A 20697-nucleotide genomic window follows, 5' to 3' on the forward strand; every position below is an offset into this window, starting at 1 on the left:
TTGTCCACTCGCACTGCTCTGAGCAAGGGGGTGGGCATTCAAGTCCAGAGGCCGTTTTTAAAGCAAAAAGTGGCTCAAGGAAACCAGCTGGCCTGACATGAGGGGGGGCAGAGACAGGCTGCCGAGGACACGGGATCTGGTCTCTGGGGTGGGGCGGTGCAGTGAGCATGATCCCCAGGGCGCTTGGACCCAGCTGAAGTGGGAGGATCTCAGGGAGCCAGGCCCCATGGGGTCTAGTTCTCCTGGTCTCACATTGGTCATACTTGGTGATGACACTTGGGAAAGACCTGGCTCCCGGAAGTGTAACCCCAGAAGCCTGGGCCAAGGAAGGTCAGAGGCGGGGTTCATGACAGGTGATGCTGTCCTGTCACCGGACTCGTTCCTTGTCCTGCTACCAACCTGCTCTTCTGCTCAGCACCCCACACATCACCGGCCGGGTGTGTTTCTCCTACCTCCTGTTGGATGGCTCCAGGAACCGGGAGGAGGGGGATCTGGGGCAGGTGGTACAAGGGAGACCCGGGTCATGACCTGGCTTCATCAAGATCTGACATTCAAGACACAAAGGCCTAAAAGTTCTTTATTGACTTGTTTGTTAATCAGTTTCCCAGAAGGCACCTTGCACGCGTGAGTCAGATACAAAGACGCAAAGTCTCCTCGACATTCTTTATGGGTCTGAGCTCGTCAGCCAGGACCATGAGGTCAGTCACTAGGGTGTCCAGCAGCCCGTAGACCTGGAAAAATGGGATGAAACCACAGGCCAGGGTTTGCTCTGTGGGAAGCCCCTACACAAGGGAGCACCCGGCAGGCTACGAGGGACATGTCTACACCAGGACAGAAACGGCAGAAGGGGTAAAAACAAACTTGTGGAGCTTCTGTAAAACTGTTGTTTTTGCAGAGAGCTTTATTTTTCGGACCGGCCTGCGGAGGTCATCCTGCACTAGCCCCTTGGACATATGGGGGCCTTAGAGCCTGGGGTGGTTGAAGAGGCAATTCCAAGGAACAGTGGGGCGGTCCAGTTCCACCCTGGCCATCGGGGGTGTAAGATCCTTCCTGTGAGATCACAGATCCACATACCGAAATGTCTCCAGGACCAAGCCCTCCCGTGGGGCCGGACCACATGAGCCTCGGCAAGCTGATTCTTTATTTGAAAGAGCCCTATGATTACTCTCTAAACCCCATCAGCCTTCGGAAATCACAGTGATGTCACCAGTAGCAAATGGAACTTCTGATCGAATGGGATCCGGAGCGTTACCACAATGTATGATGCAATCGCGGCTACCTAGCTGTCCGCACCAGAGGAAGACAAAGCCCTGCCATTAGACACGGTGACAATCAAATGTGGCTTCGTGGACCTCCGCTCCGAAATAACAAAGAACAGAACACAACACCTGAGTGACTCTCTAAGGACTTACCGCTTAAGAATAGACCATTATGCTCAGGTCACGATCTCCCCGGTTCATGAGACCCAGCCCCGCGTCGGGCTGCGCGTTGACAGCAAGGAGTCTGCCTGGGATTCTCTCTCTCTCTCTCTCTCTCTCTCTCTCTCTCTCCCCCTTTCTTTCTGCCCCTCCCCCACTCGTGCATGTGCCCTCTCTCTCAAAATAAATAAATAAACATTTAAAACCAAGAAGAATTGGGGCGCCTGGGTGGCTCAGTCAGTTAAGCGTCTGACTTCAGCTCAGGTCATGAACTCGTGGTTCGTGAGTTCGAGCCCCACATCGGGCTCTGTGCCGACAGGTCTAGAGCCCGGAGCCTGCTTCGGATTCTGTGTCTCCCTCTCTCTCTCTGCCCCTTCCCTGCTCGTGCTCTGTCTCTCTCTCGCAAGAATAAATAAAATATTTAAAAAAATTATAAAGAAAGAAAGAAAAAGAGCGTATACCATTAGGAAGTCTCTGCAGTGCTTTACAACCCTCACACTTGCTGAAAATCCACCCTACCTAATGTTCCCCCATCTGCCGTGACGCACCTAACACAGACAGGAAGTGGGGGTGGCAGAAAAGGAGGCGCTTCTGCTCTGTTCCCCTAGTCTGTTTTCCCAACCACAGCCAGGGTGATCTTCTAAAGCCTAAGTCAGACCATATCACTCCTCCGTTCAAAACCCTGGGACTTCTCATTTCACTCAGAAAAACCCCAAGGCCACACACTGGCCTACGAAGCCCCACACGCCCTAAGACTTGCTCCCTCTCCGTGGCCTCTGTGGCCTCTGTCCTCCCGGCCACTCCCTCCCCTGCCTTAACTGCACCCTCTGCCTGGGTCACTCTTCCTGGATGTCCACATGGCCGCCCCTCACCTCCCTTCGGGTCTGTTCCGTGTCGCAGTGAGGCTCACCTGCCCCCACCCAGGCCTTCCCCACCCCCTGGCCCTGGGTTATCTCTCTCCCACACTGCTGGTCACTGAACACACCCGGTGTGCCATTTATGCCCGAGGCCTGTCCCTCACACACCAGGATGCCCTTCACAGGGGCAGCTCTGCTTCCGTCTTCCATCACGGACGCGCTAGGCGTTTCTCGCTCGTGGAATAAACAGGATGAATGAGGGAGGGGAGGATGACACACAGAGCAGGTGTGAGCGAGGGGAGGGCTGGGCGCGGGGCTCGGGCCCTCACCTCCGTGTGCAGCCTCTCGGTGTATTTCTTCATGACCAGGGGATCTATGGGTTCCTGGGAGGTCATAGTGCTGTCAGGGGCAGCGTCTTCCAAGGAAACCCTGTCCCGACTTGAAGATTTCAGCGGTTTCTTGTCATCCTTTGCCTTGTGCTTCTTACTGTTTAAACGGTCCTGCGTGGAGAGACGGAGACACGCACAGCCTTCAGGAGCTCCCGGGGGAGGGCCAGGGCTTTCTCAAGAGCAGTTCACTGGGAGGCCCAGGGTCTCGCGCTGGAGTGACCGTCCACCTGCCACAGCCCCTCTGACGCCTCCCCGGCCCCACCTGAGGCCCACACTATGTCCCAGCATGCCTCTTTCCCCGGCAGCTTGGCAGGTTTTCTATCCTCTTTCTCTCTAATTCCCAGCTGCTTCTTTTCCTGGGCTGCCCCTCTCCGGTCCTCCTTCCCAACCTTCCCGGCAGTCGCTTTCACTTCTGTGACAGGCGGGGACTTGCGATCTAAGGGAGGTGGATGCAAGACGGCGTGACCTGGCCTCGCTGACCCCAGAGGCAGGGTCGGGAAAGCCAAGGACCCTGAGCTGTCGGTGCTCCGAGAAGGAGCAGAGCACGTGACCTTGGGCAGCAGGACTGCAGGGCAGGGGTGAGTCATTCAACCTCTCTAGGGCTCCGCCTGTCAAACCAGCGGACTGAGCCAAGGTGGTCACTCAGGTCGCTTCTGGGTCCCGAGCCCTGGCAGCAGATAGAAGGGTAGTGGGGCCCACCCCGCGGATCCACCTGACGGAGTTTCCACCAGAAGGGTGCAAATGGCTGAGGGGCCACTGCCAGCGGGGCGGAGGGGTGGGGAGGGGCATGGCTGCAGTCTGACCTTGCTCTTCTGGTAGGTCCAAATAGATGGTCTCCTTCTCAGGCAGGCCCAGCAGAGCCCTCAGCCACAGGGAATGGCCCACCAGGCCATCAATCACATCCCGCCATAGCTGCAAACTAGAGAGCAGAGCATACTGGAGAGAGCCATCACCCCTCGTTTGCCCTTGAATGTGCAGAGGCGTGGTCCTTCCCTTCCAGGACACGGGTGCCAAGGGCTACCACGGAGGGGCCATGCCCCGCCTAGCCCAGCAGCCTCACCAGTACCCGTGCAGGTGCTCAGACGGGGATCTGGCTCCCCTCAGGCAGCCGCCGGGAAAGAGTGGCCCGGGGCTAGGGGTAGGTCAGTCTAGGCTCCGACTTGAGACCCTGGCTAGACTTGGGACCGACCCTGTGGGAGCAGGGTAGCTTTTGCGAGGTTCCCTGAGGGCCCCACTGAAGGCGCTCATGCATAACCAAGCAAGTTCCAAGCAAGAAGGGAGGCTTTTCACGGATTCTGCTCTTCTCGCTGTCCTCCGGTTTCTCCTCGGCCCATTCCTCTGCTGGTTGAGAAGGAACCAGGAGAGGGGGCGGGAAAGAGAGAGCAGCTGCTTCCTCCGCTCTGGAGAGCAGCCGGTGCCCGAGAGGCTGCCGCGGCAGGTGCCAGAGTGTGGAGGGTCTGCAGCACCTTTTTTGCGACCTAGGACTGCGCGCGCCCAGAACCACAGGCCGTCAGACGCCCCATCGGGGAGCCCGGGCCAGCTCTGCCGGGGGGCACCTACCACATCTGGTGTAGCAAGTCAGATTGCAGGGGCCTCGGTTCCTGGCACAGCTCCAGGGCTGCTTTGTTGAGCCCGACGAGGGCGTCCTCCCTCTGGCTCTCCTCAGGGAGTGCCATCACTGCCTGGCAGGGTTGTAGGGAGCATGAGCAGTCATTCTGCCCGGGACACCAAGGGTCCCCGCGTCCCCTAGCGATGGGCCTCGTGCAGTGAGGACAGAGAGCCGTACGGGGGTGCGGCCATGGAGGGTGGACCTCCCCCAGAGATATGTACCCGTGACCCCCTTCTCCAACGTGTGCCTGGGTCGGAGAGGGCACCCCTCCTATCCCGTGGTGGCCTAGGCGCCCGAGACAAAAAGAGATGACCCAAGAGATTGCTTTCTCCGGGCCTTCACGAGAGTTTGTTTCTTCGCCCAAGGGGGCAAAGGGGACAACTGGGGCCCTCCCTCGGTGCGCTGGCACCTCCACCAGGGCCGCCCTCCTACCAACCCCTCAGGGTCAGGGGAGCACCTTTCCGAAATCCTCCAAACAGAGGTTCCACTCAGGTGGGGGAAGGCCATCCAGCTCCCAGGGGCTCTTGGTGCTCCCCAGGTCTGGGCTCTCCTCCACCAGGATCTCCTCCATAATGCTCTTCCGCTGAGAACTCTGAGCCCCCGCTCCAGGCTTCTGGGACCCTGAAGCGTCTCGGGAGTCCCTGAAGGCCTCACTCTCCTGCCGGGGCACTTGGGATTCCGAGACCGGGCTCTTAGAATGTGCCGAGGGCTCCACGTTCACGGAGGCCTTCTCCAAGTAGGCAGCCCGGGCCCTGGGGCTGTGGCGCTCCTCCTCACTGGGCCTGGCCTCCTCGGCCTTGGGGGGCAGGGTGAGGTACTGGCGCCACAGCCTGTGCAGGTTTTGCACCACTTGGTGCTGGTAATGCAGCTGCAGCAAAGGCAAGGAAAGACACGCGTTGGGGAGGCTAGGCCGTGGGGCACGCGGAGTCCCAGCCGGCCCGTTCCCTCGAGGGCACTGGTGGGGGGCTGCAGGGAGGAAGCCAGCAGCGGCCGCGGTGGCCAGAGTGGCCCCTCGCAGCCCCTTCAAGCTGTTCTCGCATTCGCGATCCCAAGTTAAGATCGCGTTTGAATGAAGGAGTTCGCGAAGCTCTGTTCCCGACCCAGCATCCACTTACTTGCTAAGTTATCTTGGGCAAATTACGTAACCCGCCCTGGGCCTCAGTTTCCTCACCGGAAAGCGAGGATGTAACTAGTACCCCCGTCACAGGCCTGCACCTGAGGATTTCGGTGGCGGAACAAGTCCTCCTCAGTGAGATAGGCGTCCACGGGGGACGGCGCACGCTCTGGGGTCAGGATCCCACTCAGCAGCTCCTGCAGCACGCTGTCCACAATGGTGACCGCTTCGTGGGCAGCCAGCTTGTCCTGGGGAAGGGAAGGTGGCACACGACGGCGGCTCAGCCTTTCAAAACCTCCGCTGCATCCTTGAGGGGAGCCGGAGCCCTCAGGACTTTGTGCCTTCCCAGGGGCTGAGCTCTTTCTACCGTCCGTCTCTCTCACACGTCCATACACTCCCGTTTCCAGACTCAAAACCCCCTCGGTATCTCCAAACATCCATGTTCCCTACAACAGGCTGAAAGCCTGTAGGAGGGGAGCCAGTCCAAGAGAAGTTGCTCTCTCATGGGGTCAGAAGGTCACACAGTCAGCATTTCTCCCAGATTAGGAAGGAGGGCAAGGGGCGGGGGCCACGTGGTTCGGGTGCACCGCGGGCAGAGCCTCAGCTAAAGTAGTTGGCTTATGTTTGGGGGCCACAGTAGGAGAAAAAAAAAAAAAAAAAAAGCCCAGCTTTCTATAGAATGCCCGAAGGCACAGCACCAGGGGCCAGCTCTGGAACTGACTGGGGGCCGGGGCCGGCGGACTCCCAGCGCCCACCTCTCCCAACAAACACTCCCCAGGTCTTTGTTGGCAAAAACAGCGGCCTGTGGGTGAGAAATTCACCTCTTGGGCTGGAGGAAATAAGATCCCCGCAGGCAGTGCCAGGAAGAAAAGCAGAGGAACCTATCTGGTGTCCGGGGGGAGGTGGGGGGGGGTGGGGGCAAGATCCTGGGTTACCTTCAGTAACTTCCTCTCTTCCCTGAAAACATCCTGGGTCAGGGAGACTGCGTGGAGGTTGACCTGCAGGAGAGCACCTCCTAATAAGGCGGGGTGGGTTCCAAACTCCCAACATTCCCTGAAGATGCCAGCATTCAGAGACTTGAAGAAGAAGGTAAAGGTTTTCGTTTCTCCAGGCAGAATCACACCTGAGAGGGACAGAGACGGAGGTTTTCACCACATGGGAGCTAGCTGAGCCCCAAGCCTGCACAATATTCACTGAACCCTAAGCCCATGCATACAGTTAACTAGGCCCCTGGCCAGGGTGGTGACCAGAACCGAGGGGTTTCCTGGGAAGTGGGACTTTTGACTTCCTGCGCAAAAACTGGCAAAGTCCCAGGCAAACGGGGATGAGGCGTGGGGGGTGGGGGTTCATCCTAGCCTCAGGCCTGAGCATATGGGTAACTGAACCCCTAGAAAGTTTCTGCTCCCTGGTGAGCCAAACTCTCTGTGTTCTCGAGTTCGGCTGTTCCCCCAACAGACGTGCACAGTTAGGAGAGGACACAATTCACAGAAGAAATGGACGAGAGGAGGCAGAGGAGAGGGGTTCAAAACTTGCAGGCACTTCAGCTAAACTTTGGCTCCTCGCAGACCACAGACAGGAGCCCGGGAGTAGGGCAGCTGGGTACCTTCTCGATTGTTAAAGTAAAACCGTTGCATCCTGTTTCTCTTCAGGTCTTGGAAAGAGTCCAGCTGAGACCGCCTCCGCCAGTTGTACCAAATGGCCACGGTGCCATTATTGACCACGGTCAGTTCCGAAGAGGTCTTCTCCCTTTCTAGAGTTTCGAAGGTCAAGCGAACAGCGATGCCAACACGCTTCTGGGGAAGGAGAGGTACGAGAAAGGTCTTTGAGGGAGGTTCTGGGCCAGGGTGACCGATTCATCCTTGATTGCCAGGGGCGTTTTTGGGTTTGGCCCTCCGGGGCCTGGCTGCTCTCAGGGTGCTATCACTGTACCCCGACAACGGCTGTCTCTGAGGCTGCCGTCCACGGCAAGAAGGGAAGATAAAACAGATTTTGTATCTGATGGACAATTCTGCTCCTTTAGAACCTTCTGGAAGCCATACCTGTTCGAGAAGTTTCACTTATTTACATGCTTAGGGGGCTAGGTACGAGCTGGGTGGCTTGTGACAGTCTCTTTTCAGTCTTGTGATTTCCTTCTAGCTTAAGTTAGCCTTGCTGTTACCATTTTCAGACCTGCTGAATGCCTGACTAGATAAAAATGCAAATAGGTGACTATCCAGGCTCCATGTGACTGCGCCTGAGGGAGGCCCTTCCCGCAGGTAGGTGTGAGGGTGAAGGCAGTTTTACCTTGTCTTCTGGGTTACGGCCTCTGATCCAGCAGGCTGGCTTCCCACAGAACAGCAGAGAAGGGCCAAGAACAGGCATGGGGACATCGTCAGGGTAACTGGCCAATGAGTCTCTGGAAGAAAACCCGAGGACTTCCTTTCCCTGAGGCTACCACGGTCTGGTCATGTGCAGCCCACGGAAATGGCTGCCAGGCCTAAAGAGGGGCCCGGCTCTACCCTCTGATGGAGGGCTCCGCTCGGGCTCGGCTCTGTCCTGCTCTGTTCCTGCAGGTGGGCGCTTCTTGGACACAGAGACTCTTCACGCACAGCCATTTGGCGTGCACGGCATTTCGCAGCATTTCCATGGCTGGAAAATCCCCATTAGGGGCTGGTTGCTGGAAGGGGGCAGACGGTCACAGAAAAGCTGGTGCAGGTGTTGGAAGGGGCCCATTGAGAGGCCGGGACGGAGGCCGCCAGATTTCAGAGCGGGGAGTCCTCCCTTTATACTGTGGGTGCGGGGTGGGGGTGGGGGAGGGAGGCCGCTCTTTCCAACCTCTCTGCCTAGGGCCCAGCCCGACTCACGAGGGCCCTGTGTCTTCAGAGGAACTTTCCTGGCTCCTATCGAATACTGGATAGTCTTCCACGGTAACGGTCGAGAAAGGCTGCCCTCTGCCCACCACCTCCAGGCCATCGATATCCTCAGGGAGACCAAGAAAGGGAAGATGAGCTGACTGAAGACAGGCCCAATGTTAAGGGGTTTCCCGGCACCGAGGGGCACTGACCTGCTGGCTGAAGTCCAGCTCTGCCATGACGCTCTGCAGCTCCTTGCGTCGGTAGATCAGGAACAGACTCCGATCCCAGGTGTAGCGGTACCAAGCATCCTTCTGGGCCGGCAGTCCTAGAGCAGCAGCACCCAGGGACCCTCAGCACGGTCTGCTGTGGGGAACTCTTCTCCACCCGCCGTCAGGGCTCTGAGAGCACCGAGCCCGGCACCACTTCCGGGAAAGGGGAAAATACACCTTCCCTGTGCAGCTGGACTCTGGTCCGCCTGCCTGCCCCATACCTACCGCCTCTGCAACGCTGCTCAGGGCTCCCACAAAATCAGCTTGCGAAGCTGCAAACCTTTGGGTTATAACAGCAACAGCGGCTCCATTTGACCGTGTTAACAACCCGCCAAAGCCTCTCACATACGCGCCCTGTCTCATTTAACACTCTCTTGTCCCACGGTACTTTACAGATGGGGAAACGGAGGACCAGGGAGGTTAAGTAACTCACTGGAGCTCACAAACCCAACACAGCTGGGGTCTGAACCCAGGCAGCCCAGCAGCCTCTAAAGCAGTGCAGCCGCACAGAAATAGCACGCAAACCACACATGCAAGCCGCCAATGTAATTTCAAAGTTCCTAGATGCCACGCTGAAAAAGGCAAAAACAGGTGAAATTAGCCTTAGTAACCTAGTTTAACCCAGCAGATCAAAGATAGTATCAGTTCAGTAAGTAATCAATATAGACATGATTCGTAAAAATATATTTAATGGCTTGTATTTTATGCGAGTAGGAATCTTCGAAACCCAGCGTGTCGTTGAGACTTACAGCACTTGAGTTCACACTAGCCACGTCCCAGGTGCTCGATGACCCCAGTGGCCACGGTGGCCGCGTAGACAGAGCAGCCCCACAGCTCACGCTCCAGCTTGCCTCCCCATCGCTGTCTTACTGCCAGGGGGACTGGACCTCCAAGGGTTACGGGCCCCCATCCCAGGCCGTTCTCACTCCACAGCCATGCTGTCCCCCGTCCCAGGCCCGTCCCAAGCTGCTGGTTTCCCGCCCACCCCTCACCTGTCTCCGCCTGGATGCAGTGGGGCTTCCTGACGTGAGTGATCGGTTCCAGGAGGCCACGCTGAGCTTTGGTCTTTGTCATTACCAGACCCGTCATTTCATCTCCCAAGTATTCCAGTCGACTCCAGAACCCACTGGTCTCCTCACAGCTCTGGCAAGGAAGGACACATGGGTCAGATCACCTGGACACTTTGGAGAGAGGCTGGCGGAGGTGGGGGGTCCGGGCGGACAAGACTGCCCCACAGACTTCAGATGCTCCCTCTGGGGGATTCGCTGCTGCCCTGGGAGCAGGAAAGAAGCACCCGTTTTGAGGGGCGCCTGGGTGGCTCAGTCGGTTAAGCGGCCGACTTCGGCTCAGGTCATGATCTCGCAGTCCGGGAGTTCGAGCCCCGTGTCAGGCTCTGTGCTGACAGCTCAGAGCCTGAAGCCTGTTTCAGATTCTGTGTCTCCCTCTCTCTCTGCCCCTCCCCTGTTCATGCTCTGTCTCTCTCTGTCTCAAAAATAAATAAACGTTAAAAAAAAAAAAAAGCACCCATTTTGTTCTTAGGATGCCCTGCTTCAGCCCCACACGGATAGTGTGGGCCAAGACCGGCCACCACACTGACAAACCAGAACATAGTGTGGTGCCCTGGGTCATCTGAAAGCCGGAGCCTCAGCTTTTAGGAGACAACACAGAGACTGTTCTAGTAACTCAGTACCCGTGATATCTTTCTCCTCAGGCTGACTACTGCTGAGCACCACAGGCTGAGTAACTTAGCTCGCCAGGCCCCCAGTGCCCAATAACAGGACCCATAATAGGATTTAGCAAAGGCCTGGAAGGCTTAACAATGCCTTTCGAAGGAGCAGATTTTTTTTTTTTTTTTTTCCCCCAACTGTGCAACCTGAGGCAGCCATCCCCGGGTCCGGGCCCCCTCCTCCCAGAGCACTTGGCGACTCACCTTCCCATCATGCTGTGTCGGAAGCATTCGGTCAATGAGCTCCCGCTCCTCCTGGATCTGCCTGTAGGTCTCCCCGGTGTGCATAAGCAGCTCGCCCACCGGCTTCTTGAGGCGTTCTAGAGGGAGCGAGCCAAGAATGCAGCCCGCCGTCGAGTCAGGACGAACAGGGGCTCTAGCACTGCTCACGGGTCAGCCCCACCGCCGGGCTGATCTCAGGACCCGCTAACAGCAATAAACACTAGGGACTTGATGGCACAAATGCGACCAGCCTGAACCCAGGCTCCGGCAGGTGGAGCGACAGAAAAACCCAGCACTGGAACCTCGGTGGTTGATGAGGCCCGGCGGGAGCCCTGTCCACTTTGCTCACCACTCAGGGCTTCCTGCTGCTGCTTCCGCAAGGCTAGGTTGCGCCGCCAGTTTCTGAGAAAGTTGTGCTGAGGAGGCGGGGCCCAGGGATGCGCCTTCTCCTTCTCTTCTTTTGGGGCTTTCTGCTTTGGCTCCTCTTTAGCTGAGACGAGGGTCACCAGACAGGGCGGGGTGTGTATGAGCTCAGCCAGCTAAAAAGTACACCGAGAGGGGCACTTGGGTGGCTCGGTCGGTCAAGCGTCCAACTCTTTGATTTCAGCTCAGGACGGAATCTCACGGTTGTGAGATCGAGCCCCGAGTCGGGCTCGCGCTGGGTGTGGAGCCTGCTTAAGACTCTCTCTCTCTCTCTCTCTCTCTCTCTCTCTCTCTCTCTCTTGCCATTTGCAGCGACGTGGATGGAGCTAGAGTGTGTTATGCTGGGAGAAATGGGTCAGTCGGAGAAAGACAAATACCATGGGATTTCACTGCTATGTGCAGCTTGGGAAGCAGAACAGATGAACATATAGGAAGGGGGAGAAAAAAAAAAAAGAGAGAGGGAAACAAACCATGAGAGACTCTTCCAGAGAGAGAACAAACTGAGGGTCGATGGAGGGAGGTGGGTGGGGGATGGGCTGGATGGGGGATGGGTACGAAGGAGGGCCCCTGTTGTGATGAGAACTGGGTGTTGCGTGTAAGTGATGAACCACTGAATTCTACTCCTGAAGCCAGTATTGTACTGTATGTTAACTAACTAGAATTTAAATAAAATTCTGGAGAAAAAAAAAAAAAAAGATTCTCCCTCTCCCTCTGCCCTTTCGCCCTCCTCCTCTAAACAAACCCACGAACAAACAAGTAAATAAAAAGTACACGGCGAGCATGTGGGTCCTGGCGAGGAGGAGCTGAGACGGGGCTGGGCAGAGACTTCTTTAGGCCTAACCCCCTGCAGTCCCCCCACGCTGCTCAGAGTCCCTCCTCTCCCGGACCCCCAGGTAGTGAGTGACAGAACCAGGGGGCCTTGGAAGCCCCTGTCAGTTCCCTCTCTTCCTTTGCTCTGTTCCCTCTCTTCCTTTGCTCTAAGCCTGTGGCCGACAACTCTCAGTGTATCTGTCCTCACAACTGGTGCTGATTTTCCTCCACCCTGTGAACCAGAGAGGAGAGCAGGCCAGACCTTGGAGAAGGGAAAGCGAAGCCGGCGCACAGACGAATGGAGGGCAGCGAAGGAGTGGGAGCCCTGAGCCCGGATGCCTCTCGGGGTTCAGGCTGACTGGGGCTGGACACACCGGCTTTGGGGTTCCTGGAGGCACCTCTGTATCCTTAGAGTGAATTCCTGACTTCAGCGGAACTAGCTTAAGGTGGCTTCACGGTTTCCAGGGGGAGGGTCACTATCACTTCAGATTCCCCGGGGCCCCGAGACTGAACTGCCTCTCTGGGACCCCAGTCCTGCTGGACTGTGCCAGGTGGTTAAGACCGAGATGACTCCAGCGACTTCTCTCATCCCGGCGGCTCTGTACAAACAAACCTGGATGTTTCCTCGAGCGACTGCAATTCTCTTAAAGTCCTGGAGACTCCCCAAGATGTGGTGAGGCAGAATCTGGTCACAGCCATGGAAGCTGTCACCTGGACCTGGGGGGGGAAGGGGAGGGGACAGAGTAGCTCCTGTAAACGATTCCAGATTCGAGGGGTTACTCTCTGATGGCGACTCGGCTTTCTCTCAAGGCCGCTCCACGATTTCAGAGACCAGTGAGGCCAAGGCCAAGGCCAAGGCTGGGCATACCAGAGTAGTCCAGGGGCTTCGTGGCTGCATCTGGAGTAGCAGGATATGCTACTAAGTGGCAGACCTTCCTCTTATGATCCTTGGGTTTGAGTTTACGGATGATAAATTTCTGGGTGACGACAGGTCTATCTTGTGTCTCAATAAAGCGAGGAATGTGTTGCTAAAAAAAACAAAAAACAAAAGAGGAGAATCCCACTTGAGATCAGGAGGAGGAAATAACACCACCCATCTCCTCTGTCCTAATTCTTGGTGGGATTCCTGAAGGCTGACAAATCTGTTTCTCCAGTTCTGTCCATATGTTCTGTCGAGGAAATGCCTATGCAACAGACTTACGACTTAGCAATGTCCTGGAGGGGAAAAAAAAAATAACATCTAATGCCTCCAGACAGTTCAGGTGAGAGGTGGTTGACTCTTCCGGGTAAAGCGTGGGGTTAGGGTTTAGCAGCTTTATCTGCCTCTGTAACATGTTTCTCAAACTCACTTTTCCCTTCTGTGAAATGGGGATTATAGACACTTGCCTCCATGGGAAGCAAGACACCTCAACATCTCATTTCCCGGGGGTTCTATGTAAATCTCAGAAACGTTAAAACAAACAACATAGTAAATTCCTTTAGATGCAAAGGTGAGGGCACCTGGGTGGCTGAGTTGGTTAAGTGTCCGACTCTGGATTTTGGCTCAGGTCGTGATCTCACGGTTCATGAGTTCGAGCCCCAAGTTGGGTTCCACACTGACAGTGTGGAGTCTGCTTGGGATACTCTCTCTCTCTGTTCCTCCCCTGCTTGTGTGCGTGCACTCTCTCCCAAAATAAATCAATAAACTTAAAAAAAAATTTAGAGGGGTGCCTGGATGGCTCAGTTGGTTAACCGTCTGACTTCGTCTCAGGTCACGACCTCACGGTTCGTGGGTTCGAGCCCCACTTCGGGCTCTGTGCTGACAGCTCAGAGCCTGGAGCCTGCTTCGGATTCTGTGTCTCCCTCTCTCTCTGCCCGTCCCCTGCTTGTGCGCTTTCTCTCTCTCTCGAAAATAAATATTGAAAAAAATTAGATGCAAAAGTGAAAAGAATTTGTGCTCAATTCCTCCATGGAATTAGACGCTCCCCCTGCAGTGAGGGGATCCCTGGATTTTATCCTTACCTTCTTCAAGTCTTCCTTTTTAATGGCTAAGGCCAGGATGTCACCCCCTTGTAGGACACTGCTAACAGGCTCAGGTTCTTCCTGAACGGGGGGTGTGAGCTGCTCAGGTACCTTTGCCCGCTTCCTTTCTGGAGAGAAGCAGAAAAGTACGAGTGCTGAAATAGACATATATTTCTAATATATAACATATATTATAATATAGCTATGTAACATATTCTAATATATAGTATCTCTCTACATATATCAGATTTCATGGCGAGAGGCAGAGCTCAACACCTGCACAGACAGCAGAGGCTCCCAAGCTGGCTCGAGTTCTCTCCTGAAGGTCCCCCTACCCGTTCCCCCTGGCCTGTTACAGTGAGACTGAGACTTCTGAAGTCGAGACCAGAAGATATCCCATTCCGGGCTGTGCTACTTATAAGCTGTAAAACCTTGGGTACGTACATCGCTTGCCCTCTCCTGGCCTCCTTCCTTTTTGTAAAAAGAGAAAGCTGGACTAAATCAGTGGTTCCTGAACATTAGTCAGATGCCTGCCCGAGGATCTTCTGGAGAGATTTACAAACACAGCTTCCTGGCTGCTGCATGGAGCCGGCGCTAAGGGAAACCGTTATTTTTTTTTAAAAACTCCCTAGGTGGTTCCGACGCACGGAAGTTTGGTACAAGTGGACTAGATGCTTTCTCAGCCTCCCCCCATTGCTGGCATTGATGCATTGTTCTAGGGGAAGGCGTCAGGTTTCCTTCTTCTTTTTTTTTTAAACGTTATTTATTTTATATTTAGAGAGAGAGAAACAGTGCTCGTGTGCGAGCGGGGTAGGGGCAGAGAGACAGGGAGAGAATCCCAAGCAGGCTCTACACTGTCAGTGCAGAGCCTGCTGCGGGGCTTGATCCCATGAACTGTGAGATCATGACCTGAGCTGAACGCTTAACTGACTAAGCCACCCAGGTACCCCAGCATCAGGTTTCTTAGGACACTGTCTAAAGATGCAGATGCTCTGGGGGAAACAGAACATTCCCCTCTGAGTGTATATTTCATATTCTTTCATTTAATGAATACTTTTAGCCAGGCATCTTCTAGCTAGGCACTGTGCTAGGCTCTGGGGATATAAGGCAGAGTCCTGGGCCTCAAAGAGCACAAGCCCATGGGAGACAAGGCTGCCAAACAGCGTCATTGAACTGGGGTTACTATGGAAGCATCCAGGGGGACCCCAGCCCAGTGTGCAGGGAGGCCAGGGAGGGCTTCGGGGGGAGGTGATGTTTAAACTGAGAGCTAAAGATGACAGAAGTTAGACATGGGAAAGGCACTGGGGAACAGGCATTGCAAAGGGAAGAGGCCTAGAGGCAACAGAACAGTGTATGCATGGGGAACTCAGAGCACATTTTTTAAATAGCTGGAGTTCATCAGGGCGGGGTGGGGGTGGCTGGTAGGCAGAGCTTAGTGAGCTGTGGAAAGGACTTCGGTCTTTACCCTGTGGGCCACAACATAGCAAGGGAGGGCTTAGTGGGGGTAAGGGTGAGGACAGGAGTCTACTGCAGGAATGAAGGGGTTGACAAAAGTGGCTCATGGGACTGGGGAAAGTGGAGAAATCTGAGCCGATTTCCCTCAGGTGCTGGACCCTGAGATCTCACGGGACAGAGTGAATCCTTCCCCAGTGGGGACAGAGTGAATCCTTCTCCAGTGAGGACGCACTCCCTGCCTTCCTCCCACAGAAGTGTTAACGGGTTTCAAATGCATTTTGTTTCTCTGGCTTGGGTCCTCCTGTCTGCTGCCCCCTGGTTTAGAAAGGTTCGGCCCAAAGCCCGAAGCTGACACGCGAAATACCATAAGAAAGCCTAAGTCCTGTCTTTAAGGACTTTAAAAACAAAACCCGGATTTGTCCGCTGCTATGCAGAGTAATTTTCGAGGGGCAATGTCACTAAAACATCAAGGCAGGTATTCGGATTATCAAAATCAAGTGTTTTTAGGAAATGCCCACATAGTGGCCAAAAATCCCAAATCGGAATCATTCCAATAGAACTCTAAATCCAGCCTATCGTTGAGTCCGTCTCCTCAGCAACCGGTTCAGCAGAAACCCAGGTGTATCTGTCAGTTGAACCACATGGTGCTGTGCGCACACACACACACACACACACACACACACACACACACAGGGCTGAACAGCTCCACCCTGAGTTCTGGTCCCCTCCACCATCACGTATGAAAATGCAGCCTTCGGTTTTAATTTCCACTTCCTCTCTCCCTTCTTTACAAAGGCACCAAAGGTGATGGTAGACCAAGAGAGAACTGGTAACAGCTGAAGGTCTGTCTTTATAAACATTTTGGAATTTGGGGTGCCTGGCTGGCTCAGTCGGAGGAACATGTGACTCTTGATCTCGGGGCCATGAGTTTGAGCCCCACATTGGGTGTAGAGGTTACTTAAACAAACAAACAAAGACTTTAAATAAATATTTTGGAATTATTTCTATTTTCCAGGACATTTGCTTCCTCTGTCTGTCACCTTGGCTGACTCTAACACCTTCCTAAAGGATTAAACATCTCCCGATGTGTGCTTTTTACTGGGGCGTGTATAATTACCATGTGTAAATTTATTTTAATTTTTAAAAAAAAATTTTAATGTTTATTTATTTTTGAGAGAAAGACAAAGCATGAGTGGGGGAGGAGCAGAGAGAGAGAGAGAGAGTGGGAGACATCCTCTCCTAAGCAGGAGGATCTTAAGCAGGCTCCAGGCTCCAAGCTGTCAGCACAGAGCCCGACGCGGGGCTCGAACTCATGAACCGTGAGATCATGACCTGAGCCGAAGTCGGACGCTTAACCAAATGAGCCACCCAGGGACCCCTGACAAAGCGTAAATTTACAAACCTTCAGCGTTGCTGAAGACTTCTGAAATAGTGAAACTCTGGTCTGAGGTCTTTCTGAGGTTATCTTGGGTACAGTTCAATACAAGCCCTGTTACTGCATAGTCAGTGAGTAGCGTGTTCTAGTTAATAAAGTATTTATCAAAATGACATATACACAGAGGATATTGACCAAGCAACTTCTTTGCGCTATAAACTACAGAGAAGATGGTATAAAAGGTTAAGATACGGCTCCTCTTGAGAAACCGAAGACTAGAGCTGACACACACACCAGCATAACAAAAGGGCCTAAGTCAGTGGCACAGACGATGCGTTTGGTTACTTGTCCAAGAAGGAACGGACGGATGTGGCTCATACAGTTTAGGGCTGTAAAGAAAGGTTCGGGGGTCATAGGCAGCTCTCCAGGCTAAGTCAGGCCTCGAAGGAGAGGAAGCCTTTGCCCAGACAGAGCAGCAAACAGAGCTGTTCCCGGTGAAGTCACAGAACGAAGATGGAACATGGCTTCCGCGAGGCGTGGCGACACAGAATGCGTGTTGGGGAGGTGGGGGTGATGTCGGAGATGAGAGAAAAACCAGGGCATGACAGCTTTGCAAAGGAAGGCTGAAGCATTGGTCTTCCTGCGGGAAGGAAGCAGGTTTGGTCCAGGAGGGTGAGTTGGTGAAAGCCGTGTTTCAAAGTGATACATCCAGTGTGGGTAAGTCAGGTGGCTGGGGCGGAGAGCAGGGGTGGGTGTGTATCTCGAAACCCATGCTGAATGCGGCTTCTGGTGAGCCCCACAACCAGCATTTTCCCTCGATCTTGGCAGCTGCGAGGGGGTCAAAGACCAGCCCGGGGCAGTAAAGTGACACATCTCTTCCGGAGCCAGGCCGGGCAGCTGGAAGCAAGGTGCTCAGGTCAGGTGGGAGTGGGGGAAAGGGGAAGCCATGGAGGGGGAAGAAACCCGGCCTCGATGTTTTGGTTTCTTGTTTTATCTAAATGTTACTCTTTTTCAGTGTTGATTAAGGCCCTTGGGAAATTCTGACTTTGGGGTTGCTCTGGAGGAACCAAGGGAGAGGCTGTCTCTACCAGGCCTGAGCTTTAATTGATCAGGGAGGGGCATCTGGTGCTGCTGGGAGTGCTCCTGGTTTCTTAACAAGAGCAGGGAGAAACTTGGGAGTCCAGAAGGACTCACATCTCTTAACAGGTTTCCTCACAATATTTGCTTGCCTTTTTCCTTATAATTCAGAGACCTTAGAAAAACACAGCATGAGATTACGTGTGTTGATTAGCTATATTGTTCTGGAAGGGGGGGGGGGGGGACAAAAGCATTGTCCTACTACACTGACGTCCCCTGAGACACTTAGAGGGGAAAAAGGAATACTGCATGCTAAACTAAACACTCCGCTTTGTTTCCTCCTCGCCCTGGTGCATGGTTCTCAACTCGAGGGCTATTTAACAAACTAAATTTCCCCTTCTTAAAAATAAATACGCAGTGATAAATCTTTCCTTGATTTGTTTACAGCAGAAAGTTCAAATCTGATAAGATGCGGAAAGCAGGAGGCAGTAGCTAGGAAAGCCCTTGACTGCCCTTGGGAAAGGGGCCAGCTCTTCTCTCTCCATCGTTAAGAACTAGATCATGAAACAACATCTCAATCCTGCCTACATCTGACTTTTATACCATGAAGAGGGATTAAAGCCAGCCATACTTAGTTAGCAGGCCTCCCAGGGGCCCCTGCTGACCTGCAGACCTGCCCCTCCTCTCACACGGCCACTGCTACCTGAGGCTGGCTCTGGGTCTCCCCAAGGCCTGCAAGAGCATGCCCAGACTTTCTGACCCAGCAAGGTGTGGCCCCTGCCTCCCTGTGCAGCCCTCTCTGGCTCTCTTCCCAGTCCTCCACACTCACCACCTCTGCCCTGGCCACCAATGTCATCTACATTCTTAGTTCCATGCTTCAGCGGATGCTGTTCCTTGCTCCCTAGACCTGGAGAAGCAAACTGCCTTTTGGGGGGCTGTGAAGGGTCAGCCACAGATGTCACCTGCTTCAAAAAACCTTCCCCCAAATTCTAGCATCTAGGACCTAGGTCAGGGGCTCTGAGCCCCCTTAACTGCTAGGGATCCCTATATCACAGCATTGAGATTCATCTAGTTCCTCCTCTGGCAGTTCACTAGATTCTGAGTTTCTTGTGGGCTGGGATCACACAGTTAATACTGACACCATTGTCGTCCAGCACGGTGCCCACACACAGCAGGCCCCCAGTAAATGGAAACAGCAAAAAATGATGGAAGAGGGGGTGGGTTGCAAATGGGAACACATCCAGGGGGTCAGTCTGCTGTCACACACCCTGGGACTCTCTCACCTGCAACCAGAGGGTAGCTGAGGAGGCCAGGAAGCAGTCATGTCTGCGACTGTCTCCAGGTTACACAAATGGGACACGTGTCATCCAGCCAGAAAGGGTATATATGTGGTGGAAAGACACGGGAGGCAGAACCGGCCAGGTTAGGCATTTCTCCTGCGTTTTTCCAGCAGGCCTCTTAGGTGAACACCCTCCAAAGAATCCCCCCAAGTTGTTGGTTTCACGGCCCCAACATGTTTCTTGCATTCTTTCTTGAACTTCTTTTCCCAAGGACTCCTGTTCCCCGCCCTTCTGAAACTCTTTCCTGAGTCTTCTGCACCTCATCCAGTGGAGGGCTCCTGCCTTCAGAGTTCCACCCTAAGATTTGGCTAGGGGTAGAAGTCTCCTATGCCTTCCTGCCCAATGCCATCTCCCCAACAACTGCTCCCTGGGGCCTCTGGCAGTCCCCTACTTCCTAATCCCCATCCCCAAGACCCTGTGCACTGGGCCTCCTCCCTTTCGGGGGTCGCTGCCTTGTACATCATCCCTGAGGTATGGGGTACGCCTTGTTCCGTACCCCATTCCCCCATGATCTTTACCTCCATCCTGGTGTCACCCCCGTCCTCCAGGCCCCGTGTCGTGAATCCCATCCAAGAACCCCAGCCCCTGTCGGGTTCTCCTGAGCTCCCAAGGCAGCCAGCGCCAACCTTTAATGAGTTCTGCGGCCTCCAAGAATCTGCTTGCGGGTATTCTCAAGCGGGACTCCTTCTTTATAGACTTCATGGTGTGGCCCGGGCTGTGAGCGTGGCCCTGCGCCGCGGGGACCTGGGATAACGAGGCTATGCGGCACCCCCCCCCGCCCCCCCCGCCCCCCCCGCGACCCCGCGCGCGAGCGCGCCGCCTGCCAGCGGCCGCCAACGCGTCCATAGCAACCAGCGCCCCGCGCGGGGGCGCGCACCCACCGATCAACTTGGGCGGAGACTGCTTGGCAGCCACTTTTTTCATCTGGCCACGCCTACGCGCCCGCCGCGGGCCGCTCCTCCCGCGCGCGGACCCCGAGAACTGCGCCGGCCCGGGGTGTGACGTCACAGGGGCGCCGGCGAGCGCCGTGACGTCAGCGGCCAGCGGGGGCGGGGCTGGGGGGGCAGGTGAGAGGGAGGGATGTGCCCTGCCGAAGCCCCCCTGCGTGGCTTCCCGTGGGTTTCAGGGGCCTGGTGGCCCCTGCCTGCCCCCTACGCGCGCGCCTGTGACCTGCCCCACCCGCGCTTGCGACAGGCCCACCATCGCTTCCCAAACAATCCAGGCTTTCACCCCGACTTGGGCCCTTCTCGTACTGCTGGTTTCAGTCCTTGGAGTTGCTGCCCTTAACCGCCCAATCTAAAGTAGCCCCTCTGCGGTCCCAACGTTACAATTGCACCCGGGTTCCTTTTTTTCCTAGAGCCCGAACGTATTTGCAAATTATTCTGTTTGTTTAGGGGGTTGCCTGTTGGGAAGTTCGCTGTGAGGATGTAAATTCCGTAGAAGCATGGAAGGCCTGTCACTGGTCCCCACCCCAGCCCAGGTTTAGCACATAAGTAGTCACTCAAACTGTGTGTGGAAGAATGAAAGGGCTTTAGAGCCAGACTGCCGGCTTGCTAGCTTTGTGTTCTTGGACCAGTGCCTTGCCGTCTCTGGCCACAATTTTCTCCCTTATAAGGTGGAGATCATATTGCCTCCCACACAGGGCAACTTGAAGGATTAGCCGAGAGTATGCACTTAAACTACCCACCACAGTGTCCTCCATAAACTGTAGAACCTTCTCAGTCAGTTCTCAAAATCCTGCTGGGGTTGGACGGGGGAGATACACTCTATACCCATTT

General features: G+C 54.8%; 1 protein-coding gene across 7 annotated transcripts; it reads right to left on the bottom strand.

The window, feature by feature from the left end:
• Window positions 1-559: 559 nt before the first annotated feature.
• On the bottom strand, window positions 560-19922 carry LOC123603460 (MYCBP associated protein). Of its 7 annotated transcripts, none has more exons than XM_045488420.1 (19): window positions 19801-19922; window positions 13673-13800; window positions 12540-12699; window positions 12285-12388; window positions 10788-10977; window positions 10421-10536; window positions 9483-9633; window positions 8431-8546; window positions 8231-8346; window positions 7671-7782; window positions 6991-7180; window positions 6323-6510; window positions 5489-5635; window positions 4731-5141; window positions 4225-4346; window positions 3468-3583; window positions 2955-3100; window positions 2605-2775; window positions 560-731 (listed from the first exon to the last, which is right to left on the bottom strand). In XM_045488420.1, the coding sequence occupies exons 1-19, from the start codon at window positions 19841-19843 to the stop codon at window positions 630-632; spliced, it is 2829 nt and encodes a 942-aa protein (XP_045344376.1). In that variant the 5' UTR covers window positions 19844-19922; the 3' UTR covers window positions 560-629. The 7 variants fall into 7 exon arrangements, with proteins under 7 accessions (XP_045344376.1, XP_045344379.1, XP_045344375.1 ...); XM_045488423.1 differs by lacking the exon at window positions 19801-19922 and adding an exon at window positions 19546-19705; XM_045488419.1 differs by lacking the exon at window positions 560-731 and adding an exon at window positions 882-1050.
• Between the last annotated feature and the right edge of the window lie 775 nt (window positions 19923-20697).

Source organism: Leopardus geoffroyi, chromosome E1 (genome assembly GCF_018350155.1).
Source record: "Leopardus geoffroyi isolate Oge1 chromosome E1, O.geoffroyi_Oge1_pat1.0, whole genome shotgun sequence".
Classification (NCBI taxonomy): Eukaryota; Metazoa; Chordata; class Mammalia; order Carnivora; family Felidae; genus Leopardus; species Leopardus geoffroyi.

Bases quoted from the DNA above. Each gene is read 5' to 3' on its own strand.
- LOC123603460 (XM_045488422.1), bottom strand. From the start codon at position 19,621: ATGAAGTCTATAAAGAAGGAGTCCCGCTTGAGAATACCCGCAAGCAGA. The intron at 7,783-8,230 runs GTGAGTCGGGCT...GTTTTCTTCCAG, and splicing joins TCTGAAGACACAGGGCCCTC to AGACTCATTGGCCAGTTACC. The intron at 2,776-2,954 runs GCATGCTGGGAC...CTCTCCACGCAG, and splicing joins CCAAGCTGCCGGGGAAAGAG to GACCGTTTAAACAGTAAGAA.